At 37.9% G+C, this 26,992-nt stretch overlaps 1 protein-coding gene across 1 annotated transcript in view; it reads left to right on the top strand.

The window, feature by feature from the left end:
* The window catches only part of LOC117880711 (inter-alpha-trypsin inhibitor heavy chain H3-like), a 35,931-nt gene extending 10,323 nt beyond the window's left edge, over positions 1 to 25,608 (top strand). The window contains exons 6-22 of the mRNA XM_034777116.1: positions 648 to 758; positions 1,913 to 2,038; positions 2,120 to 2,236; positions 2,971 to 3,139; positions 6,738 to 6,863; positions 8,885 to 9,066; positions 9,370 to 9,555; positions 10,933 to 11,072; positions 11,461 to 11,615; positions 13,074 to 13,079; positions 14,850 to 14,876; positions 15,762 to 15,818; positions 17,117 to 17,230; positions 17,884 to 18,088; positions 20,042 to 20,214; positions 24,891 to 25,002; positions 25,094 to 25,608. Coding sequence (XP_034633007.1) covers positions 648 to 758; positions 1,913 to 2,038; positions 2,120 to 2,236; positions 2,971 to 3,139; positions 6,738 to 6,863; positions 8,885 to 9,066; positions 9,370 to 9,555; positions 10,933 to 11,072; positions 11,461 to 11,615; positions 13,074 to 13,079; positions 14,850 to 14,876; positions 15,762 to 15,818; positions 17,117 to 17,230; positions 17,884 to 18,088; positions 20,042 to 20,214; positions 24,891 to 25,002; positions 25,094 to 25,238 — 2,151 coding nt within the window. The 3' untranslated portion in view covers positions 25,239 to 25,608. The remainder of the gene's footprint in view (positions 1 to 647; positions 759 to 1,912; positions 2,039 to 2,119; positions 2,237 to 2,970; positions 3,140 to 6,737; positions 6,864 to 8,884; positions 9,067 to 9,369; positions 9,556 to 10,932; positions 11,073 to 11,460; positions 11,616 to 13,073; positions 13,080 to 14,849; positions 14,877 to 15,761; positions 15,819 to 17,116; positions 17,231 to 17,883; positions 18,089 to 20,041; positions 20,215 to 24,890; positions 25,003 to 25,093) is intronic.
* The last annotated feature ends 1,384 nt before the right edge of the window (positions 25,609 to 26,992 follow it).

The raw sequence follows: 26,992 nt of genomic DNA, 5'->3' as shown, positions 1-26,992 counted from the left end.
TCTCACAAATGCCTTAATAGAATAGCCCAAACCTTGATCAAACTGATGCCAAACAATGCTGCCTGAATTCATAGAGACACACCAACTGTACCCTAGGATTCAGACCAAGATCTCTTCAGTGCCAGAGGTTGTTTGAACACTGTCTTTATCTGCCCTGCTAAAATCTACCTGTAGTTCAATAGCTTTCTCTCATGTGTGCCCAGGAGATGCTTTAAAAGGATATACTCTGAAGATGGTCATCAAAAAATGCTTAAATCATTATATGCGGCACTATGCAGAAGAACAAAACCATACTGCAGCATAAACAAATCATAACCAGATATGGCCTCCTGGTACTGGCAGTATGGTATTTTCAGAGGAAATTAGTGGTTCTTCAATATCTGACCCAAATTCTTTTGAGCAGTTAGTAAAACAGCAACTTTCAGTTGTGTTTCTTTTTTAAATCTCCAGGTGGAAGTTAGATAGGTCACATCTAACTACTTGAGGATTTCTGATTCAAATCTGAATGCTACTTTGCATTATAAAGGCAGATTTCCTCTTTACTAAGAAATTCCCTATTCTGCATATAGAGTTGCTCATTGTCCTCCATCTAAGTTGTTATAGTTGTGGGTTTATCTATGACAGTGTATTTTCAATGAATGTTTCAGATCCAGGCAAACATCTTTGAACCCCAAGGTATCAGTGAGCTGGAAGCACAAGGAACATTCATCACCAATGACCTGTCACAAGTTATTAAAAAATCTTTCTCAGGAAAAAAGGTACAATGGCTAATAACCTTAGTAGAGAATGAATTTGTTATATTTTGTCTGCATTCTAACAAAGTCAGCTCATTATGAAATAATACATCAGCACAATATATTGGGTTAATGCAAACGTAAATGTATTGTACTGGCCAGTAGTGGGTCTGGATGGGATAATACAGCTCTTTTCCATCTCTAATTTCTATAAGGCCTCTCTTCCCAGGGTTGCTCTAAATCATGCCACCTTATAACAGCCTTCTATGGATCATTACACTAGCACAGAATATCCAGGAGCTCTGGCCATGCCCTTTCCCTCCCTCCCTCCTAATAAAACCCCTCAACTGGGGCCAGGAAAGGAGCTGACCTAAAAGAATTACACATGCTTTACATGAACCAAAGTGCATGGGGCGGGTCCCTTTGCCCTCTGGCATTACAGGGTATTCTTTAGGGGCCACCCACAGCCCTTTTATGTCACTGAAGGTGACATAAAGGAACCACAGAATAAAGAAAAATTCAGGAGATTGAATTTAAATTGACCCTATTGCTTTTTAAATAATTAAGTGTGAGGAAACAGGATTTTAGTTCAAGACCTCGAAATTGAACCTTAGCCTACTGGTATTTCTGCTCTGACATCTACTTGTTGTTATTATTTGTTATATGTATTACAGTAGTGCTTTAGGCCAAGTCCCTTTGTGCTAGGCAGTGCACAGACAAAGAGGTGGTTCTTAGATAGGCAGGTGACTGACCCTTTTGCTGTTGTGCCCACATAGCTAGAACATAGCTAGAACTTGCTGTCCATAAGCAGACACCTTGCATTTTACTTCCCCACTTTCAAACAGCACTTTTTAGTATAATTGGTTTTGTATATGTGTATGATGATGTAGTTAATATTTTCATCTCTTTAACAGTTGCTGAGGAGAGGGCTTTATAATAATATTTTATTATTAATGCATTTTTATTACCTTGCATAAACTCAGTTACTCAGAATAATAAAATATTTTCTTGGGTATAGATAACTTGTTTAAAACGGCATCTGTTTTATAAAACCCTGTTTTATCATATTGACTTTTACATTTCTGTACATACATTTGTCTAAAACACAAACCTTCTCATGTTTTGTATTTTACATTCATTTATTAAAGTTTGAGTCTAATGAGGGCTTCTGCTTTCAGGGCCATGTGTCTTTCAAGCCAACCATTGATCAACAGCGAACCTGTGCAAATTGTTCAACATCACTGTTGGATGGAGATTTTACAATAAAGTATGATGTGAAGAGAGACAGTCCAGGTGATTTACAGGTAAATTCAATACTTTACAATTTCATCTGGGCATGCTTAGTAAATTGAAGTCACATTTTTTACACATCTTCTTTTTTTCAGATTGTCAATGGATACTTTGTACACTTTTTTGCACCAACAAATCTTCCAAATTTTCCAAAAAACGTGATTTTTGTAATAGACATTAGTGGCTCAATGTCTGGAATAGGAATACAACAGGTAATTGATTACATTTACTATAAAGTCAGTCCTGGTGTGCCAGGTTCTAGGGAGCCTAGTACCCAGTGGAGGTACTAGACATTTCTTATCATGAGCAGGTGTTCAAAGTCTCAGCCTACGCCAAAACTATAATCATGGATGTTTTCAAGCTATATTTTTATATCTTCAAAATTCTAAACCAAAGTATCTATAAAAGGCCTCCCCACGCTCTGGGTATCCTGTAAGTTAAAACACATGTATAATATTGTCTGTTGTTCCCTTTTCTATATCTTTTGTACCCTCTTCCAGCCTGGGTGATGGGAAGCACCTTACTGTTAGAACTCCCCACTGCATTCTGATGCTCAGAATTTCTGTTTCTGCTGCTGCATATCAAGACCCAGGCTCTGGTGCTTAAGATCTCCTCCCCAACCCAAACGTTACTATTGCTTAGAACTAACCTCTCCCGCTCAGCATAGGTGATGATTGTTCAAGTGATCCTATCATAAGGCCTGATTTTCATCTCATCTACACAGATGTTATGCTGGTGTAACTCACTGATTTAACTGGAATTATTCCTGATTGACAGTGGTACAACTGAGGACAGAATCAGGCCCAGAGTTTTTCACTATCCACTATATGAATGTTCAGTGAAAAATCCTCAGAAACAAATCATGTAAAAGCTGTAGGCTTTCCTTTGTTATTCAATATACCCATATCAGTTTCATTCATTTAAACTTGTGTTTATTTACTTATAGACAAGGGAAGCACTTCTTAAAATATTAGAGGATATTAGGGAAGATGACTACTTTAATTTTGTACTGTTTGGTTCCGATGTACACATTTGGAAAGACACATTAGTCAAAGCCACTGCTGAGAATCTGAAGGAAGCAAAGGACTTCGTTCGAGCTATTGACACTCGAGGCAGTAAGTATTGTAGTAAACTTGCCAATAGGTGGTACTTCAAATAAATATTGAAGAAGCTAATACACAAATTCAGTCTGAGAATGGAGTACTGCAAGCTTTCATTCTAAAAATTAACTGGTTAAGAAGCACTACTATAGTTATATGTTTGTTTTGGGGTTCTGTGAAGGTTTTTGCAACCTTCTGAGAAAGAACTGAAAAACAGGCAAGTTTTAAACAGAAATCACAACCCCCCTACCCTAAAAATAGTGTGCGAATTCACCAGAGAGAGCAAAATTCATGTTACTGGAATTAGAAATTGAGAGCTGCATCCTTCAGTCATCAGTGATTTTTACCACATAGGTCTGAAGCACATGGCTAGTGGTTAAAATTGACAACATTGCAGTCACACAGTCAGTAACTTCAGTCTCAAATCCCCAGCATTTCTGGGTGAATCTGAGAAATACCCCGCCCACCACCACACACACACTTCTGTGCTCATGGGCATACTTGCGCGCGCACACACACACACACACACACACACACACACACACACACACAAAAATCTATGACAACAGATGCCTGCTAACTGTGATCACAGTACCAGTGTTGCCAGCTCTCGTGACTTTTTTTGTAAGTCTCATGACATTTGGTGATTTTCTTTAAAGCTCCAGCTCCTGGAGTCATGAAAATCTCAGCTTTCATTTAAAAAAAAGTAAAGTTTCCTGGCCCTCCTGGCTGTAGAAAAAAGTTAGAAAATGTGATCTGAGTGTAACCTAAAGAGAGAAAACCAGAAAGCAAAGAGAACTCAATATTTATTATTTTTAATCATCTCATGATTTGGAAGCCAATCTCATGATTTTTTTGGAGCCTGACTCAAATTTTGGATGCTTGGGGTTAGCAGTATTGCATTATGGTGCATGAGGCTCGCCTTAAGATTTTGGGAAGGATTACAAAGACAATTTTTTGATGTTCCCCAAACTTAACTGATGTACTTCCTCCGCTGCCTGAAGTCTGTATTGTAGCGGCAAAAGTCCATTGGTGGCAGTCAAGCGAATTACAGCTTCAGCTCCTTCAAGAGCCTCCAGTGGTAGCAGATAGTACTGCAGTTTGCTGTACATCAGCCACACTACACAGTTTTATCATTATTGGTGGGTCTTAGCCCCAATAACCAGCTATTCTGGTAGAGGTTGCATTTGTGACAGAATTTCATATGGCATGTTCACAAGGTGCGAGTGAAGCTCCATATGTAGTTCCCCCTACCCTTCCATCACCCATGCAAGGACCTGCCCCAAGCTTGCCCTATATTACTAATGGGACATTTCCGAGGTTGGCATTTACTCAAAATATGATGTCCATTTTTTCTTATGTTAGTTTGCAAAATCCAGGTTCTGTCAAATTTACTCATCCCCAGCCATCAAAACCAAATCCTTTCACTGTAATGTGAAGTGTTTATGTGATGGATTTAAATGCCAGCTATAAATGGAGGCAAAATGTTAAGGGACTGAAACTGCCTGAATTCAGTTATCGTACTGTAATGATAATTCACTAGATTCCTAAATATCCACTCTACTCCGTGCTGATAAGGCCTCAACTGGAGTATTGTGTCCAGTTCAGGGCGCCACATTTCAGGAAGGATTAGGACAAATTGGAGAAAGTCCAGAGGAGAGCAACATAAATGATTAAAGGTCTAGAAAATGACCTATGAGGAAAGACTGAAAAAAATTGGTTAGTTTAGTGAGGAGAAGAGAAGTCGGGGAGGGGAGATATGATAACAGTTTTCAAGAACATAAAATTTTGCTATAAGGAGGAGGGAGAAAAATTGTTCTCTGAGAATAGGACAAGAAGCAATGGGCTTAAATAGCAGCAAGAGAGTTTTAGGTTGGACATTAGGAAAAACTTCCTAACTGTCAGGGTAGTTAAGCACTGGAATAAATTATCTAGGGAGGTTGTGGAATCTCCATCATTAGAGGTTTTTAAGAACAGGTTAGACAAACACCTGTTGCGGTCATCTAGATAATACTTAGTCCTGCCTTGAGTGCAGGAGTCTGGACTATAAGACCTCTTGAGGTCCCTTCCAATTCTACATTTCTATAATTCTATAATAAATAAACAATGTTTCACATAGAGCATAATAAGGTGATAATTAATAGCCAACATGGATTTGTAAAAACAGATCATACCAGACCAATCTAATTTCCTTCTTTTACAGGGTAACAGCCTAGTGGATGCAGGGCAGGAGAAGCAGTATATGTGCTATATCTGGACTTTAGTAAGGCATTTGACCCAATCCATCATGACATTATCATAAGCAAACTAGGGAAACTATGTCAACTTTCTAACTAAAAGGATAGTTAAGCTCTGGAATAAGCTTCCAAGGAAGGTCACGGAGACTTCATCATTGGAAATGTTTAAAAACAAGTTGGAAAAACACCTCTCAGGGATGGTCTAGATTTACTTGGTCCTGCCACAGCTCAGGGGGCTGGACTTGATGATTTATCGAGGTCTCTTCCAGCCCTTCATTTCTATGATTCTATGAAATATGATCTCAATTAAATTATTATAAAGTGGATGCACAGTGGTTGAAAAACCATACTCAGAGTAGTTATTAATGGTCACTGTTAAACTGGGAAGACATATCAAGTGGGTCCTGCAGGGGTCTGTCTTGGGTCTGATACTAGTCATTATTTTCATTAATGGATGACAGAGTAGAGTGCAAGCTTATAAAATTTGCAGATGACACCAAGCTGGGAGTAGTTGTAAGCACTTTGGAGGACAGAATTAGAATTCAAAATTATCTTAATAAATTGGAGAATCAGTCTGAAATCAACAAGATGAAATTCAGTAAAGAGAAGTGCACAACACTGCACTTAGGAAGGAAAAATACAAAATGTGGACTAAATGGCTAGGCAGCAGAACTGCAGCAAAGGACCTGGGGGCAATGGGGGAATCGCAATTTGAATATAAGTCAATAGTGTGATGCTGTTGCAAAAAAGGCAAATGTCATTCTGGGATGTATTAACAAGACACAGGAGATAATTGTTCAGCTCTACTCAGCAATGGTGAGGCCTCAGCTGTAGTAGTGTTTCCAGTTTTGGGCACCACACTTTAAGAAAAAAGTTCACAAATTGGATTGAGTCCAGAGGAGATCAACCAAAATGATGAAAGGTTTAGAAAAGCTGACCTATGAGGAAAGGTTGATAGAACTGGGCATGTTTAATTTATGAAACTGTCTTCAAATATGTGAAAGGTTGTTATAAAGAGGATGGTGATCAGTTCTTTTTGTCCACCAAAGGTAGGACAAGAAGTAGTCTGCTTACTTTGCGGCAAGATTTAGATTAGATATTAGGAAAATTTTTCTAACACTAAGGATAGTTTAAGCACTGGAACAGGTTACTTAGCGAGATTGTGGAATTGCCATAACTGGAGGTTTTTAAGAACAGCTTAGAAAAACACCTGTCAGGGATGGTCTATGTATACTTAATCCTGCCACAGCCTGTGGGGCTGGACGAGATGTCCTCCTGAGATCCTTTCCAGCCCTACATTTCTATGAATCTATGATTAAAACATTTCTATTTTTGACCACCAGTTTTCAACCCTAATTTGTATCTCTACATTGCAGTGACAAACCTACATGGTGGTTTAATGAAGGGAATTGAAATGCTGACTACAGCTTTTGAAACAAATTCTGTGTCCAAGAGAAGTGCATCTATAATTATCATGTTAACGGATGGTCAACCTAATGAAGGTAAGTGTCTTGGTAAATGAAGCGAACAGTAAAATGGAATTAAGCAGGTGAAGGAAAATAATTACTTCAGTTTTAGTTCACCATTCTTTAATTTCAGGAGATGTGAGACCTGATTCGCCTCTGATTTCAATGGCATTACACTAAGGTTAAGCCGCTGTAGCAGACTGGAGAATCAGGTCTTTGGTTTCAGTTTGAGATTCACTATCTCTATTGCGGATGATACCAAACTGGGAGGGATTACAACTGCTTTGGAGGACAGGGTCCTAATTCAAAATGATCTGGACAAATTGGAGAAATGGTCTGAGGTAAACAGGATGAAGTTTAACAAAGACAAATGCAAAGTGCTCCACTTAGGAAGGAAAAATCAGTTTCACACATACAGAATGGGAAGAGACTGTCTAGGAAGGAGTACAGCAGAAAGGGATGTAGGGTTTATAGTGGACCACAAGCTAAATATGAGTCAACAGTGTGATGCTGTTGCAAAAAAACCCAAATGTGATTCTGGGATGTATTAGGTGTGTTGTGAGCAAGACACGAGAAGTCATTCTTCCGCTCTACTCTGCTCTGGTTAGGCCTCAGCTGGAGTATGGTGTCCAGTTCGGCACCGCATTTCAAGAAAGATGTGGAGAAATTGGAGAGGGTCCAGAGAAGAGCAACAAGAATGATTAAACGTCTTGAGAACATGACCTGTGAAGGAAGGCTGAAAGAATTGGGTTTGTTTAGTTTGGAAAAGAGAAGACTGAGAGGGGACATGATAGCAGTTTTCAGGTATCTAAAAGGGTGTCATAAGGAGGAGGGAGAAAACTTGTTCACCTTAGCCTCTAAGGATAGAACAAGAAGCAGTGGGTTAAACTGCAACAAGGGAGGTTTAGGTTGGACATTAGGAAAAAGTTCCTAACTGTCAGGGTGGTTAAACACTGGAATAAATTGCCTAGGGAGGTTGTGGAATCTCCATCTCTGGAGATATTTAAGAGTAGGTTAAATAAATGTCTATCAGGAATGGTCTAGACAGTATTTGGTCCTGCCATGCGGGCAGGGGACTGGACTCGATGACCTCTCGAGGTCCCTTCCAGTCCTAGAATCTATGAATCTACCACAAGTATATATACACTGTGTCTTTGGTGGTCTCATCCTAGTCACAATTTTGCCACATTACTAAACCATTGCCTAATTAGACATCATTCTTGCTATATTAAGAACATTTTCATTGGTGTAGCTAAATTAATTCAGTTACACTGATGCAAACCCTTAATTTAGATGTCCTGCACTGATGGGAAAGGTATTTGTCAATTAAGCTAAACTGCTGTATGCTCTGCTTTGTGCTGGTGCAACATGTCTACATTTTGGGTTTTCACTGAATAATTGTTATGTGTAACTGAATAATTGTTATGATGGTGCACATTTTCTTTAATATAGAGTTTCATCGCTTGGTAATGAATAAAGATGAGGAGTGAGATTCTCCCACCCATTCTGTGCCCTAATCACCATTGCACCAGGGTCCACCTGAAGGTGCCACAAAAGGGGTAGGAGAGAATTTCCTGGGGGCATGCCAGGATGGGGCCAGAAGTTTGGAGGGGATTTCCATAATACATGCTACTCCCACTTGTGAAGTTGCCCATAAGCAAAGCAGCCAGTCTCGGGATGTCATAACAAAACTCTACATGGGACTTCACTGAGTTATGCTGAGGGCCACACCAGTCCCTGAACAGCTCAGAATCCTGAAAGCACAAAGGTGGCTGGTGTGTACTCTGCCTCTTGGAGAACCTTATTTATGGGGTTAATAAAGGGTTTTGGTTTTTTTTAAAGGAAGTCTGCCTTTTAAGTTAGATACTTATATATACTTTGTCTAAAGTTAGTTTAGAATTAATGATGCCTAGAAAATATGATAGTCATGCCTTGAAAAATTGAAATAAAAAATAACTAACCACATTTCATTCATTTTATTATTTTTTTTCCTGTTTGCTATTGTTTTCATAAACAAAATCTTAAAGCCTATTTGTTTTGTATTATTTAATATGCAGGTGTATCAGACCCTCAGGAAATTCAAGTGAATGTAAAAAAAGCCATTCAAGGAAGATACCCCTTATATAACCTAGCTTTTGGCTATGGTATCGACTATAATTTTCTAGAAAAGATGGCACTAGAGAATAAAGGGGTGGCTCGTCGCATCTATCCAGATTCTGATTCAGCCATACAAATGGAGGTAAAACCATAACCATATAAATTAAGTTAATGATGGCAGTCACGCTGATATTTCTGATGACATTTGCCTCCATTTTCAATGTAATTAAACAAAATATGACCATGTGCTGGGGTGCTAGATTTCCAGGTAACAGCTTTCCCCTTCTCTTGGAAAGGTGCAAAGTGGAATGACTATAAATTAGGAGACAGCATGGTCTAATGAACAGTTTTATTTTTTTGTTAAGGTGTCAAGAGATCTGTGGGCATATGAGTGTCTATGAATTATATATTTATTAATTATAAGCTCCCCCCCTCTTCCCTCTAGGGTTTTTATGAGGAAGTAGCCAATCCCATGCTTACAGAAGTGGAGTTAAACTACCCTGAAAATGCAATTTCTGACTTAACTCAAAACAATTTTAAGCACTACTATGATGGCTCTGAAATCGTGGTGGCTGGACGTATTACAGATAATGACCTGAACAGTTTGACTGCAGATGTGAAAGCTCAAGGTGTAAGTATGGGCCTACTGTGATTGTTTCAAGCCTTTCTTTGTGACAAAAAATGTATGAATGTGGGAGATTCCAAATTTGGCATTGCATAAAAATTCCCCAATATACCTTTAGTCTATGAAAAAAAATATTGCAGAGTATGGAGAATGTAAATACACCAAAAGACATGACATTTATTTAGCTAATTTTTTCTTTGAATTACTCTAATGTCAATCTGGAGTAACTTTGCACAGTATGTCCAATTTGAGTAAGTTAGTGTTGCTATCAGAACCTTGATGTTTACATCTCTTGATGATTCTTTTTGTCTTTACATAGTTAGCCTTATTGTTTCATTAACGTGTTTAATAGTTGAATGGAGTAATCTGTGGCTTTTAACTTTGTATGCAAACTTTGTAAAAAGTACAATTCAAGATTCATCAGTATAACAGTATGAAAATCTTGTTCTAATGCAATATTGCTAAGTGAAATCCAGATACCAGTCTTGCCACTTCCTCCCAAGAGTTCTGGTGATTTGGTTTGCATGTGAAATGCATTTGTCCTCCAAAATAGTCTTCAATCCTTTGAGGAATACTTTCCACCCTCTAAGTCAATTGAATATTTGAAAGGCCTTCCAATGGAGATAGAACTTTGTTCCTATTAGGAACTAAGTGAACTAAAAATTATTTCCAGTCCTGAATTCTATAACAATTTTTAAAAACCCAACACGAATGTACCACTTTCATACAGAGAATATTTATCAAATATATAGTATCACTTGTATATGTACTCTGACATAAATTGGTCCACTTCACATTACAATTATTATCATCTGAAACTAGATACACCTCTACCCCGATATAACGCTGTCCTCGGGAGCCAAAAAATCTTACCGCATTATAGGTGAAACCGTGTTATATCGAACTTGCTTTGATCCACTGGAGTGCGCAGCCCTGCCTCCCCAGAGCACTGCTTTTCTGCGTTATATCCAAATTCGTGTTATATCGGGTCGTGTTATATCGGGATAGAGGTGTATATTTAAAATACAGAAATTGTGCTACTACTAGGCCAGCTACTATATCTGTGCCATGTTAAATACATAGCATAAGCAATGTACAGGTAAATCCTGATTAACCAAATTTCAATGTTAATTCTGAAAATGAGTTATGTCCCCATATATATACTTTTAGCAGCTGTGGAACTACTGAGCAAAGGCACTGATACTGACTTCTGAACCTGTGCAATTCTCAGTGCAGGATCAAGATGTTCATTAATTTACTGTAGATCCTCATTTTCCAAACCCTAGATTATATGAAGATTTTGGATGTCTCCTGTAACGTATGGATAGTCAGGGTTCAGTCGTACCTGTCTGTTACAGAGAGAAGTTTCTTTATTCCTAACAGGCAGAAAATGATGTGACATTTAGTGAACAAGCAGATGTTGAAGAAACAGCAAAAGCTCTCCAAGAACAGGAGTACATATTTGGGGATTATATTGAGAGGCTTTGGGCTTATCTCACCATCCAACAATTACTGGAAAAACGGTAACGAAATATAAATTAACATTCTCTGTGAAATAGCATGAAAATACTGGGCAACTAATTGGCGATATTCATTAAAAATGCACAGAAAATACAGAACTGTTTACCTAATTTACTCTCCATCACATAAATACACCCATGAGAAGGCCAAAAAATAGTAAGTATTGTTTTTTCAAGTTAATTTTAAAGGAGTGCAAATACTGGATCAGACTGTGGCTACCTGCTCTGCCCCTCAGTGAAGTCAGGAGTGCTCTCAAAAGGAAATGTGTATTTCTTTTCAGCAGATAAATGGATAGCTTCATATTTTAGAGGGAGAATAAAATGCTTAATCCAGTGTTTAATGATTTGGCTTTGTAGAAGGTTTATGTTCTGATTCTCTCCCTTCATTCAGCACTGTAGCTCAGGGAGAAGAAAAGGAAAATCTTACTGCTGAAGCCCTGGAGCTCTCTCTGAAATACAAGTTTGTGACACCTTTGACATCCATGGTAGTTACGAAGCCAGAAGATAATGAAGATAAAGCTGCAATTGCTGATAAACCAGTAGAAGGTACAGACATTTTCAGTTTTACTTTACTAAGGGAATTCAAATGACCATTTGACATTCCCTTAGATAGGGGCTTTTCACATTGGAGCAGAGTTTCAAATATATATGCAAATATATTTTCCAAGCCATGCCCTCCAATGGTTAGTATAGCTTTCTCCTGTGCACCACACAGAATCATTTTCCTCCTTTAAACTCTCTTCCATCAGTCCACCTTCCATTGCTACCCATTTGCCCATAAATTTAAAGTATATTGTAAATTCAAAATCATGGTATATAAAAATACAAACATCTTAAAACAATAAAATAAATAAAACCAAGAAACACATTTAACCTAAATAATCTAGACATGCTCAACTTCAGTTCACATCCCTTCCTCCTAAACTTTTCTGTATATTGTTTTAATTCAGGGTCAGATCCAGCAAGTTCTTACTCACATGAAGACAGAGTACTCTTGTAAGGTTTTGCATACTCAGACATTTAGATAGCTGAAGGGCAGGTATAATATCTTCATGTTTGGAAAACACAATATACATATTGTGATGCAATAGAAGAAGGTAGTCATTTAAAATTCAGATCCATTTATCTTTCCCTTGTTCTTGTTTACTTTGTTAGTTATTAGCTAGTTGTTCATTAAATTAGCGTTCTCTCTTACAGCCCATTTTCTCCTACTTAACCTATATGGCATGAAAAATGACTCTGTCCATCTTTAGTAAGCTGTACTGAGGAAATTAAGACAAGTACATTCCTTTTCAGTGTCTCAGCTATCACTTTACCACATACATTGCTCTGCTTCTCCTCATTCGTCTCTTGTCCTTGGATTAGATCCACCAAACCTTCCACAAAACACCCCAGCTGGACTTCCCCTCCACTACCCTAATGGTTTTCCTCTCCTTGCCTGCTTCCCAGCACTCTGATAGTTTCTTCACAAATCCCTGGCCTTCAAATATGCTCCCAGCTGACCAATCTGCCCCTTCCGGACATGCAAATGGGGTTACAGATTCAACCATAGTCATGAGCTGTACTAGAAATATGAAGGGTCTCATCTCATATCATGAAAATTGCAACAGAGTAAAATTGTCAAGGAGCACTTGGCAGCTGCATGAAAGTGAGACAGAGTAAATCAATTGCCAGTATAACTGTTCCCACGGGCTAATATTCATTTTTCACATGCATAATTGAGTCCAGATTTGTTGTCCCATATGTTAAACATTTTCTTTTCATTTGTTCCCCTTGCAGTTGGTTTACATTCACTCACATCAACAGCAAGAATATGGGCTTGAAATTTAAAATGCTACAAGAGTTATGTCTGAACCATCAAACCATATTTGATTTTGCTTCAGAATACCTAATTAAAATGGTGTTTCATATTAGAGCAGATTATCCAACTGTTTAACTGTGTACCTGAAACTAACAGTTAACTTTTTATTATTATTATTATTTCATATCCATCCCTGGTAACAGCTGAAGGTAAGTTTCAAATTCTATTTGTTTTATCCAATACTTCTGTCTCTTTAGTGCTGCTTGGGTATTAGTTGCTGAATCATCTATTTGACAAATTACACACTTTACAAAAAATAAAATTATTTGAGCAGTATTCTGAGTGAATAATTCATAAATGGGTAAGAATTTATGGGGGGGAGGGATAACTCAGTGGTTTGAGTATTGGCCTGCTAACCCACGGTTGTGAGTTCAATCCTTGAGGGGGTCACTTAGGGATCTGGGGCAAAAATCAGTGCTTGGTCCTGCTAGTGAAGGCAGGGGGCTGGACTCAATGACCTTTCAAGGTCCCTTCCAGTTCTAGGAGATAGGATATCTCCATTATAAATAAAAAAAATATGATTTTTTTCAAGCAGAATATTCATAAATAATTGTTTTCATCGTTCACTGAGCTCCATCTGTCTTTAGAAATTGTAATGAACCTATCACAGTAGACTCTAGGTGCCTAATACAAGCAAATAATAAGAATTGTTAGTTGCTGTCCATGGGCAGGATCATTCACTGCCAGATAATTATATGGAGGAGGCTCTTGGTCCACAGATTTCTCTCCTCACATGGAGGACCAGAGGTGTCAGTTTCCCATTCAGCACCAAGCCACCTCATCCCCATAAAGGCTGCTCCATAAGTCTAGGATCCCCATGGGAGAAGTGGAGGAGACTGACAAAGCAGAGGAGTGGGTAGAATCAGACGGGATGTACACCATTCCCCCTCCAGCCACAGAGTTTACCAGGACAAGATGAGATAATATGTCTTGTCTGTGAACAGTCCCACAGGCCCCATGGGAATCCCCCAACACAGCCATACTGCCAGAGAACAGGCGTAGAAGCACTGGGCCTCCATGCAGATGGTCTTGGTCTCTTAGAGATCCCTGGGAATCTGGCAGGTTTTGGGGCAGGGCCTGTGATGGATGGAAATTACATGCCCCACAGCCACATTGGGGAGGAATGGCAAAAGAGGATCCTCAGAGACATCCTGCCCCCAACAGGTTTTACTGCGGGAGGAGATGGTCTGGCCTCAGGAATGGATTGTTGACTTGGCTTCTTCCAGGGGTTAAAGAAAAGAGCAGAATTTGGCCCATGTACTGTGTCTGCATCTATGCTACATAGAATCATAGAAATGTAGGGCTGGAAGGGGCCTTGAGAGGTCATCTAGTCCATCCTTCTATGCTGAGGGAGGACCATGTGTACCTAGACCATCCTCGACAGATGTTAGTCCAACTTATTCTTAAAAAACTCCAATGATGGGGATTCCACAGCCTCCCTTGATAACCTGTTCTAGTTCTTAACTATCCTTTACTTCAAACGTTTTTCCTAACCCACTCCCCTGCACTTCTGGGGATAGGCCAGATTCATGCTATTCATGGTAAGATTTTTTGTTTAAATGTCCCATGTAAGTTTCAACTTTGCTAGAGTAGTGTGGTTGTTTATCAATATTCATATCTACATTTGCTTCACTCCTACTCCCTAACTCTTAAGGGCTCCAATATTGTAGGAAAGCTCCCTTCAGATCTCATTAGTGCTGGTCCGCGTGTTGGCCTGAGCAGATTTCTCAAAAGCTACACAAGACATTTCCTTTCTCCAAGAGTTGGGTTTGCTGTCCCTGGAATGCTTTCAGCTTGGGAAGCAAGGGATGATGCAGTGTGTGTTTTCTAAACATCTAGAAATCTATAGATAAATGCAGGATATCTTTTATTTTTGTCTTTCATTTATCTGTTCTAATGCTGTTCTGTTTCATTCACAGCCAGGGCTACCCCAGGCACTCAATCATGTAAGTCATAATCTTGAATTTCTGAATGAACTAGATTTGTCAAAGGAATCATTTCAGGCAACAAAAATGATCAGGCAGAGGGAAATAAGTTTGTCTGTGTTTTCACCTATATTTTAACAAATTCTAGGAAAAGACTAGCAAATTCAACATAATAGGTTAAAATGCAACTAAAGATTGAACAGTCGTATGTATAAACATCCTTATGATTTAGGGCTTGAGTCTTAAAGCTGTGAAGCATCACAGATCAGGCTTTCACACTTGCCAAAATATTCATCGGGAATCTCTGAGCCACATGTTGGAATCACTGGAAGAGAGTTCCTTTGGTGCCTCAAGTGGAGAGCATCAGATGATGAAGATAATGTAAATGAGTTTGTCTCTATCCCAATGACACTTTTCCTGATTCAGGAGCAGCAGCAACTGTCACACTGAAGCTATAGCAAACGGTGTGTGTGTAGATAGTCGCCGATGTACCTGAGAAAGCCCTGACAATCTTCTCCATTTGTTCTATTTTTAGTCCTCTGCCTTCCTCTTCCAGCCTTAAGTACTGTCTCAGTCTGTCCTCTTCCAGACAAGAAATATCAGCGGAAATATCTTCACAAGCTGTTTGTGATACCCAGTCATTCACAGAGAATAAACACAATTACTTCTAGTACCTGCTGAACCAGTAAATTGGAGATTGGGATTGATACTCAAGCCTGGGTTTTGCACATGGCAGTGCAGAGCAGTACCATCAAACCATAACCATTATGTATTAGAACTAGAATAGAAATTAAGCTTGAACAAGTAATTTAAATTGTTAACATCCTACCTGTCTTGTAGATACAATGTGCAAATATCCCCTTTTGATTTTATTTCTAACAATCTTTGTTCTTTGTTTCTATGCAGATCCAACACATTCTTATCTGTATAGTAGTCCTTCAATCCCCTCCGTATATACTAGTGGTGAGTTTGTTTTAAATAGTTTAAAATAAAATAGGGAAAAGGTCTTCTTTGAAAAAAAAGAGGAGAACCTTAAAAAGACCAAGTTGCAAAATTCTTCAGAATCTTTTGTATAATTAATTTTCATAAAAACAAAATAGATAAGCAATTTTTGTTCCATAGGCTCACGTTTTAATTTGCTCTAAATTTCCCTTATTCTTTTATAACATTCAGCCTTCACTGGTTTAATCCTTATCATGGTCTTTCTTTCTGCTCCTAAACCTCTTGACAGTAACCCTTACTTTTCTCTTCTTTGTCTGAATGGTACTCACTCAGCCTCCTGCTTTCACCAGCATTTTTTCATGTCCCTCCTTGATACTATTCCAACAGAGCTTACTTGAGGCTAAGGGCTTACTTCTTGGTGTGCCACTTGGTGTAGCACTAGTATGTTAAATTTTAGTAGTTGGGTTATAGATTTTTTTTCTTCACCTGTATAATTTAAAAGTTTTATATTCAGAAGATCTTTCAATAGAGTCAATTCTATAAGTAAATTTTAAAAAAATTCCGAAGTTGTTCTCTTCCTAGCAGCAAGCCAGAGTACTGGGGTATATTATATTGATTTTACATAGCTTTAACTCTTCCACAATTCCATGTCACATTGGAAAGATGGACAAAACCAGGATTGTTTGGATTTTGCTAAACGTTGTGGGTTAGCTTTTAGTTTTGCAAAAAAAATGGGTGTTATATCCAGCTTCTCTTTATCTAGTCCCGCTAAACCTCTCGTCCCAGAAATTTATCTTTTGGCATTTGTCTATTTGTGGAAACATTTTGTAGGAATCAAATGATTTCTTAACTATACACATTAAGCTCAGCTGTATTCTTTGATCTAATTCTAAGCACTTTTTGCATTAGGATATCATATTTTCCTAACAAAATTGCCTCCTATGTAAATGGCCTTGTTACGGGACACTCTTATCACACACACACACACACACACACACACACACTTATCACAACAAAACTATTTTGCTAAAACTCACATGAGGATTTGTTATCTTTAGGTCCAGAAATCTTATTGGGTTCCAATTTCTCCTATCTCCACCCAGTAAAATATGTTGATATTAACTAGACTCATTGCTAAATGTGGCTACTCTTTCATTCTAATCTCACTATTTCACTCTAATTTAAAAGTTGCAGTTCTAAAGGGGCAGTATAAATCAACTAAGAGGAGACATAATAATGTTTAATTAACTAGTTTTTGTTTGTACACAACTTTTGAACATCTGCAGCATTATATAAATACTAGTGATTATTATTTACAGTTGATGGAGATCCACACTTCATTATATCAGTGCCACAAAAAGAAGATGCCATTTGTTTCAATATCAATGAAGAGACGGGTGCAGTGTTAAATTTAATAAATGACCCAGTTACAGGTGAGTTTTTCATACTTTAAATACAGTAAATCAGGATATTTACTTCATTTATAGGGCTCTTCACCTTACATTTATAGGGCCCTTCTCTTCCTTGACACAATGTGAGATTGTAACTTCCAGTGACATTAATGGGAGCTACACAGCTACAGCAAGGGAATACTCCATCACTTAGTGTAAAGTGCACTGCACCATATTTTCACTTTTAGTAGGAAAAGGAACTTTTGGCCACCCCCTCAGAGGAATTGTACAGGTATAATATGGCCCAGTGAATGGAAGTAGTGAGAATTCCAAATAAGTCATGTTTGCCATAACTTGCCTGGAATGCCTGGAAAAGGCTTAAAATGAGTGATAGAGAATAATGGCTCAGACTTTTCCTTCTCAACACTGAAGCTGCCGACCAATACAAGTAGAATCTTATTCCATATGCCCTGGTGGAGGGCCACTTATTCTCAGTGAATTCCCATTCAACAGATGATTCCAGGCCAGATTCTCCATTGCATTATAGCTCTTACATGCTGCTCTGAACCACAATAAATAAGATCACAATTCTGATGTGATTCTGAACTGATTTATTTTCTCAAATTTAGTTTTTCCATGTCATTCCTTGACATATGCTGACCAGAATCTTTCTTTTTTTTTTTTTTTAATTTTAGGCATCAGAGTCAATGGGCAGCTTATTGGAGATAAGAGAGTGAGCAGTGATGCAAAGATCCAAAACACATATTTTGGAAAACTTGGGATTGAAAATAAGCAGCTGGAATTAAAACTAGAAGTAACTCCTGAGAAAATAACCCTCCAGAAGGACAGAAAGAAGACAGTTTTCACCTGGCTTGATACAGTCACCCTGCGACAAGAAGGGTATCACAAATACCAGAATCATTCAAGAATTTTCAAATTTGTGAAAAAGCTATTGTTCACTAAAGAATAAAGCTGAGTGAAATTTTTCATCTGAAACTTTTTTGCTGGAAATCCAGATTCAACAACAGCACATGTTTTGTGAAAGCTAGTTTTGCTGAATTGTTTCAACCAACATTTTTTTTTTTAATTCATCGGGAAAAAATGAAAAACTTCATTTTGACATTTTTCTAAATGAAATGTTTCAAATTTTCAGTTCTAAACTTTTTGTTTCACAATTTCCTTTAATTTTATTAAAAAATCAATCACAAACATTTTTAAATGGTCAAAATTGAAATGTTTCATTTAGAAAATGTCAAAATGAAACATTTCATTTGACCAAAAATAATTTTTTTTACTTTTTGATTTGCCAAAAATTTTGAAAAATTTCACTTTCAGACTGATCCAAAACTTGTATTTTATTTTATTTTTTGGAATCATCAAAGATCTGAAAAACCTGTTATTTGCACAGCTCTACTAAAATTGAAGATACATTTTATGAACATGCAAAGGATAAGCTGAAAACTCTAATACCGGTTCAAATCCTGCTAGATTCTGCTCTCAGCTTCACTGTGTAAATCCAGAGTAACTATCATTAAATTTCTCTGGATTTACAATAATAAATGAGAGCAGAATTTTCCCCTTACGGAAAACAGGATTTAGCTTTGTACCCAATACTACAGCGACTAACAATCTTTAAGAGATAAATAACAAGGTGTGGCCTATTCTATATATAAATTGTCAGAGTTTTAAGTTTCACAAAAATTTTGCTCAAAGACAAAACAGATATATTGTAACAAACATCTTTTCAGAAATGGAAATTATGCCATTTATACATAGAGGAATCAACGTCTCTTCTATTGTGTGTATATATAAAAATAAAACTAGTTAGGGCTGGATTCTCCACCGACTTGCTCAGTGTGGAGTTATTTATACCAGGCACCAGATCAGAATGGCAGTATTTTATATGCAGTTTGTACAGATATAAATGACTGTTCAAGATACAAAATAGTTGAGGATCAGCTACTGTTTTTAGATTAGCTTCAATATTCATAGCCCTACCTCTTCAAATTTTTACTAGGTACTCTGAGTAAAATTCTTGTCTCAGAACAAAGGGAAGATCAACTTCAGTATTCTGCTGTCCTCAGATGCACAGCTAGAACCTGTTAGAACTGCGCAGTAGAGAGAGCAGGATAGCAAAGACACAATCTGTCCTGTGCATTTAATATTTTTATTGTGGTAATGCCCAAAGATCTTAATCAGGATTGGAGCTTCATTTTTACTAGCATTGACAGAGAAGGTGGGTGAGGTAATATCTTTTATTGGACCAACTTCTGTTGGTGAGAGAGACACACTTTCGAGCCACACTGTGAGAGCTTGTCTTTCTCACCAACAGAAGTTGATCCTATAAAAGATATTACCTCAGTCACCTTGTCTCTCTGATATCCTGGGACCGACATGACTACAACTACACTGCATATAACATTGATGACAAAGTCTGGAGAGTTTACTGTCTCAGCTCAGACAGTCAAAGGGGGGGGAGTAGTGGCACACAGCATTCAAGAAAAATGGTGATGAAAGGCATACATTTTATTAATAAACAAATACATAGGCATACTATATCCAATTGTGTCTCAGCCTATCCATTATTAGGTGGCCAGTTCTAGTAGGTGTTTCAATAGAAGTGGTTTGCAAAGAGATTTGAAAGTGAGGGATTAGCCTTCTCTAAGATAATTTTGCACTCAGTCTCAATACTACACACACACACACAGAGTCAGGCTACATGCTGAAATCTTTTTTTGTTTGCCAGACAGTTTTCCTTTCTCAGGTCCTTCATCATCTCTAGTAATTCTGTTATTCACAATAATGGCATCAAGAAACATAAGATTTCTTAATTATGGTTTCTTTTTCCCACAGTCTGACTGTGATAATCAACAGGAAAAAAAATCTAGTGCTTTCAATGGGAGATGGCGCATCATTTGTTATTGTTTTGCACAAAGTGTGGAAGAAGCATCCTCTACACCAGGACTTCCTAGGATTGTATACGCTGGATAGTCACAAGCTGTCTGAACGTACCCATGGCTTATTAGGTATGAATTCACATAAGGCCAGTGCCCCATAAGTGGGGTCAGACTCTTCAAAACGTTAACAACTTTTTTTGTTATTTCTTTTCCCAGTGCTTAAACTGACCCACTTGCCCTCACTAGTCTCGTTGATCCACCTTAAGGTCTGCCTAATACCCATCTACAGACTTGTTTTCTTTATTGCACCAACTCTCTCAAACTCTTTGAAAAGTGGATGTTTCTTGTTTCAGTTTGATCATCATTTTATACCTAGAGATAGGCGCTATTAAAATACTCATTACTCACTGTACAGCCAAAATCTGCCAACTCCCTGTGCATGCATCCAGACTAGGAAAAAAGGTATATTTTTACCTTGGAAATATTTTGACCTGCTAACACGTTAAACCTAGAAACTGCCTTGTCTTCACCTGGGTTTTGTCTCAAGTTAGCTAACATGGTAAGAACACACCGTTGTTTTTTTCCATAGTGAAGACAAGGCCCTGATTTGATGTTCAACAGTCATTCTAGGCATAAAGTAAGTGAGCGGCACACATCATCAATTTGGTCAGTTCAGTGTACCCTTTCTAAACACATGCACATCATGCATCATTTGAAAACTTACTATGTCTACTTTAAGATGAGGTATGATGTGGAGCTGTCATGTGGTGCCATTACCAAAGAAACAGGAATAAAAAATGATACCATCAATATGTTAAAATTACCACTTTGAAATATTTGCATTTGTTTCTGTTAGCTTAATGACTCTCTTAGCTTAATGTATTATTTCAAAACAAAATTGGATTTCTTTGGGACCTCAAAACATAACAACAATGTAAAGGGTAAAAAAAAATAATAATAATAAATATGTACAGGTATAATTGAATTGTAATATCACTGGTGACATTTCTAGTCATCATCATTACCTCCTGTGCAGCTGAAGCCCCGAACCCTGAGCCCTGGTGCCTCCCATGAGTTTGAAAATGTTTACCGGTGGCCTCCAGATGAATTTAAGCCTTGGCATAGAACAGTGATAGACTTGCCTTGTCCATGCTGTGCATGGAATGAAATTGCAGAACCATAGTGGTTTTACTAATCTTGCCTGTAACTTGCTAGTGGCATATCTTGCAGTTTCTATATTTGAGGGAAGTAGGGCTTTATATCCTTGTAGCAGCTTGGAGAGGAGAAGAGCCTTCTTGTTGTACATATCATTGTCTGTCTCTGTAATGAGCTGATAAAATGCAGCGTGATAAGGTGACTGAACTGTTGCAGTGTAACCAGCTGGTTTTACTTTAAGATTTGTTTTACTCAAGCAGAAAGAAAGAAAGATTGGAGTGATAAACTGTATCCTTAGCAATCAAGTCTTTCTTACCTATTCTGTGCAAAATGCGATCAGCTCCTCTTTGAAGTTCTGCTTTCCTTAGTTTGGTTGCTCTGTCATGTTTCTATTTTATGAAGTTTCTTGTCTTTCTTGTGTGTTTTTGTCTCAAGCAAACTATACAACAGGACCCAGTGCTGGAGGATGAGCTTTCTCTGGTGGCTATAGAAATACGTGACTATGATGCTCTCTGATCAGATTCAGAGTCTCATTCAGTAGCAGCCAATACAATTAATCTCTCCTGGCTTCTTGATGCCAGCATCCCAGAATTCTGTTCAGCATTGGTGGCTTTTAACAGTTTTGCATTTTTTTTATTTTCTTGACAAATAACACATTTTTCAAAGTTTGTGGAGAGCTTTTTTTCTTTGATGTAAGCTTTAAGGTCCTTTTGTCCTCAATGTCTTCATGTACTGTAACTTCCCCATAGAGATAAAACTTCCAAAGCAGCATTGTTAGCATTACTACCGCTAATACCCACCATTTTTCATTTTGTACAAGTATACAGACGTGCTAAATTAGATCTATATTAGATCTATATGTCAGTATCAAAATTGCCATTTTTGTTTATTGAGCACTTTGACTGAAGTTCAGTAGGAAGCTGTGTATTGTCATCTGCAACACTAATACTGACCTGTGCATAAGTGTCACTGAATTAAAAAACTGAACTAAAAAGCTACACAGACAAAAGCTTTATATTAGGAAATGCCACAAACCGTGGCATGCAATCTACTGATACTGGAAAACAACCTTCAGAGCCAGGCTGATCTGTTCAGCAAATTTCAATTGAAAATATAGAAAACTATTATAATCACTTGTGAGATACTTTGACAATTAATAATATGTGATGTGAAAACATTTCATATTAGTATATTGCAAAATGCTGATATTTGCCATTTTTGCCACATGCTAAACAGCTTAAAAAATATTTGCCCATGCAAAACCATTAAATATCTTGAAATACATTGTTGAGTAGCTTTGACCAGTAAACACCACAATAAGGTATTGAAATTAACTTAGACAGTAAAAACTGTAGTAATAGTCATGTTGCAGTGTTCCTGGAACTGTGAAAAAAGTGACAAACTCTCATTTTGGACACCATTGTTTACCTCACTTACAGGCTTATGGCACCACTTGATAGCTCCACATTGTACCTCATCAAACATAAATAAAATAAGCTTTCAAATGATATATGATGTAGGTGTGTGGAGGGTGGGTACATTAAACTCCAAAAATATGTCTCTTTTTGGAGAATTGCTGCATACTTAAAGGCACAGCACCACTGAATCATATTTTCTGCCAGTGTAATATCTTTACTGGGATGCATTATCTGTTGGAAGCACTACTGTGTGTTCAAGAATTATGTAAACTCCTGCCAATTTTCCCTTGCACGTTTAGGTTGAGGGTAACAAGCTTGTATTCCTAACAGTTCAGTGAGTTTGCTGATGGTGGAAGGATAATGAACTATTACAGATGTACCCTCACCTTTTTTTTGCACCCATACTTGGAATCTGAAAAAAAAAATCATCAATGGTGATGTAAATTACATGTTGGTAAGCCAGCGTGTTAGGTGGTGTAATTTACAGGCCAATGGGGCCCTATAGCAAGAAAACACTAACAGTAAGAGGTCAGATAAGATAGGGCAGCGTTTTTTAAAGTTCGGGTCGTGACCCAGTACTGGGTCGTGGCGTGTCAGGCACTTGGTCGCTCTGGTCAGTACCGCCGACCGGGACATTAAAAGTCCCATCGGCAGTGCTGCCTAGCTAAGGCAGGCTAGTGCCTACCTGTTCCAACACCGTGTTGTGCCCCGGAAGTGGCCAGCAGCAGGTTCAACACTGCTGCCCCCGCCCTGAGCACCGGCTCCGCACTCCCATTGGCTGGGAACTGGCCAATGGGAACTGGGGGAGAGGGGGCAGAGAAGCGGTGCCTGCTGGTGAGAGTCATGCAAAGCCTCTTGCGCGCCTCCGCCGAGGAGCCAGACCTGCTTCCGGGGCACAGCGTGGTCTGCGGTGCGAGGACAGGTCAGAAGCTTGCCTCTGCACCTCGGCTGCGCTGCTGACCGGGAGCCACTGGAGGTAAGTCCACACCCCAACCCCACACCCCAATCCCCTGTCCCAGCCCTGAGCCCCAGCGTTGGGTGATGGGCATCAACAATTTTCTTCAACTGGGTCCCCAGAAAAACAGTTTGAAAACCATTGAGGTAGGGCATTATTCGCTGTTTTTGCTACCATCCCTTTGGTATTTTAAGTTACAGCATCCTACAGGCACACTGACATAGCCTGGTTTATATCAGCTCACTGGCATGTATCTCACAGTATCATTTATATCAACCCTGAGTTTGACCTTGTATTTTATTAAATAAACTACAATTATGTCTGTTTGTTATCTAACATTTGTGAAAACACTCTAGTTATTCTGCACCAGCCATATAATAGTTTTACACAAACAGTGCAACACAATGCAGAAGAAGCAGCAGCAAATTCTGCCAGAAGTGTGCACATGAAATTGGAATTCAGAAATTATACCGGACAGTTTTCTGAGCTCAATCATTTTCAAGGTTACTATGGCTGCTTTCCCAATACATGTATTTATTGTCAAATAAAAGCAGTAGGTGCTTGGATGAGACTCCCGACCAATGCAACTGAACAGACATGACAAAAAACAAGGTGACCATGAAGAATTTATGAAGGGAGATTAAAAGAGATAAATTTTACCGTGTATGCTTGAGTAAGGACACAATTTTATGGAGAAATGGGGCTGAAATAAAATCCCTAATCTAAGCAGCCCTAAACTAATTTAGATGAATCAAATAATTTAAAGATAATTATTGGCAACTCAATTTTCAATAGTGAGGCTCTACAGCTGTTCAAACAAAATGGTCTTGTACATGAAACATCTTTTTGAAGATTTGATTTGCATAACTAGACAGCACTCTGTCCAACCCCATCCATTTTTGCATAGTACTCATCATATTTCATGAAGCTGTATGCCCAGATTGGCTTCCTTTAACACAAGTCTCTGAAAATTTAAACACAGATGGATGGAAGATATTGTAGAAGAATAAAGAATTATTAATTATTATTAAATAGATATTATACAAAATACAAAACAAATAATACTTAAATTGGCCTGAAAGTTAGTATTTGCTTATGCAAAATCAGTGTATCCACAAATTGTGTGGATGCATATTTGACATTCTGCTGAAATTTTGGCCCTGTATACCTAGATCCTTAGGAGAGCCTGAAAAATCAACGTAGGAGCATAAATGACTTTTTTAATGCACACCACAGGCATGAAATGTTAACAGTTGATATTGTTTCTCATTTTTTAGGGCAATTTTTCCACCACATTGACTTTAATATACTTGAAATCCATCCTGGGTCTGATCCCAAGAAACCAGATGCTACAATCGTGATCAAAAACAATAAACTAACAGTAACTAGGTAAATAATAATCAAGTCCTTAGAAAATATCACCTTATCTACTTGTAGCTTGTGCATTGATATTTACATAATTATATGTTTTCTATTTCAGGGGCTGGCAGAAAGATTTCAGAAAAGATCCAAAGCATGGCATTGATATCCCTTGTTGGTTTGTTCATAACAATGGAGCAGGGCTGATTGATGGAGTTCACACAGATTATATTGTTTCCAATATATTTGACACAACTGTAAATTAATCCTCAGATGTGTGTTTAGAGAGCATTTTTCTGAATGAGTTATGCTTTCTAATAATCAGCTATTAAATTATAGTAAGCTTACAGAATTGGTGTGTTGGTTGGCAATACTGTCACGTAACCGATTCTAGTAAATCAGGCTAGTTTGTGTGTGATTAGTTCTTAAATGCAAATTAGCTGTTGTGTTTGTCTAAACAGGCATCACGCAACCAATATCTACAAAATCATTCTATTTCATTACATAAACCAAATATAGTTTTTTTTGTATTAAATTAATTTACAAGCTTTATAATTCTTCTCTGTAAATAGAGGAAAAACATTTAATTCAAGTACTTGAGTCTCAAAAGGTTTAAATAAAAGCTTCAAAACTTGCTGTCTTATTCAGTCATTCCAACTGCCATCCAACAAGGCATAGATTCCAGAATGTCAGGTAAATGTTGTAATGAATTATCTGCAGCATAACAGAGCATCTGACACTTCTGATCAGATAGACCAGACCTTATTTTCAAGAGAATTCATAAATCCATAACTTTGTAGAACTATTTGTGTACTTTATTGTATTGTGCAGTGTGCTGGTGTACACAACATTCCTGGGTGGGTTGTTGGCAGCAAGGGTCAACCTGGGACCTCTGGATTTTAAAGCATGAATCACTATTACCTGAACTGAAAAATTCAGTTCCGATAACTAATCTGTATCAGGCTCATCAACCTCTGAATGTGACCCAGCCACCACTAGGGCGGGGAAAAAATAGGCCTACATTTTAATTCATAGCAAAATGCAACAATAAAGAAGTTTTGTCATGTGCTGTAAATATTTTGCACATTCTGTTAAAATGAACACTTCCCAAAAGAGTAGGAGTAGGAAGATGAACCCCAGAGCAGGAGAATCCGTAAGAATGATCTATCCTGTTTTCACGCTAATCTTAGTAATGAAAAATGGGACATTCAGAAGTAAAGATGATACATGCTACTATACTGGGCACACCGTCTCTCTATTTGCCAGTTTTTTGGCTTTGATAAATAAGATTACAACAGTATATGCAGTGTTCTAGGTATTTCTGATAGCAAGATAAGGAATATTGCAAATGATAAGAAAACCTCATTTTAGTTACCCACCAGTAAAATAAAATTGGCAAGTTTTTAGGGGTGACCACTATAAGGAAGCAGAATCACCACAAAAGTAACTTTTGTCCACAACATATCTTTGAGTCTTAAAAAAATTAACAAAAAATTAAATTTCATCAACCTATACAGTTTTGTCAATGCTGAACCATTTTGTGGAGAAGTGTCTGTTTTGCTGGTGGTTCTGTCAAGAAGGTTTTTGAGGTCCCAGCCTCTCTGGTCATGTCTGACCAGAGAGGGAGAGAGAGAAATCAAAAAGTTGAGCTTTTTTGACACAGCTGTTTTGACACATTTCTATTTTGCAAGAACAAAAGATTTTGGTTTTGTTCCCCTGTGGAATGAAAACAAATTGTGAGAGCTCAAAAATTGTCACAAAACAGAATTGTCATTGTTCTCCAGACATCTCTAGTTCTGGATGCATAGATGCAACAGAGTTGTTATAAGGGTCCTATGGCAGGTTCATCACAATTTTCTGTTTCTCAATTCAGTCTTTTAATTTTGCAGTTCATCCCCTTTTTGATGCATGTGTAGATGCCATTAAGGTTAATAGAAATTAAGTGCATGGGTCAGAGGAAAAGTAGACTCTCTTTGTGAATACAATTATTTTTAAAGACATGTTAGAAAACTATTTTATT

The sequence above is a fragment of the Trachemys scripta genome, chromosome 7, assembly GCF_013100865.1.
Source record: "Trachemys scripta elegans isolate TJP31775 chromosome 7, CAS_Tse_1.0, whole genome shotgun sequence".
In the NCBI taxonomy this organism is placed as follows: domain Eukaryota; kingdom Metazoa; phylum Chordata; order Testudines; family Emydidae; genus Trachemys; species Trachemys scripta.
Note: the sequence above shows the minus strand (reverse complement) of the source record. Positions and strands in the feature narration are given on the sequence as shown.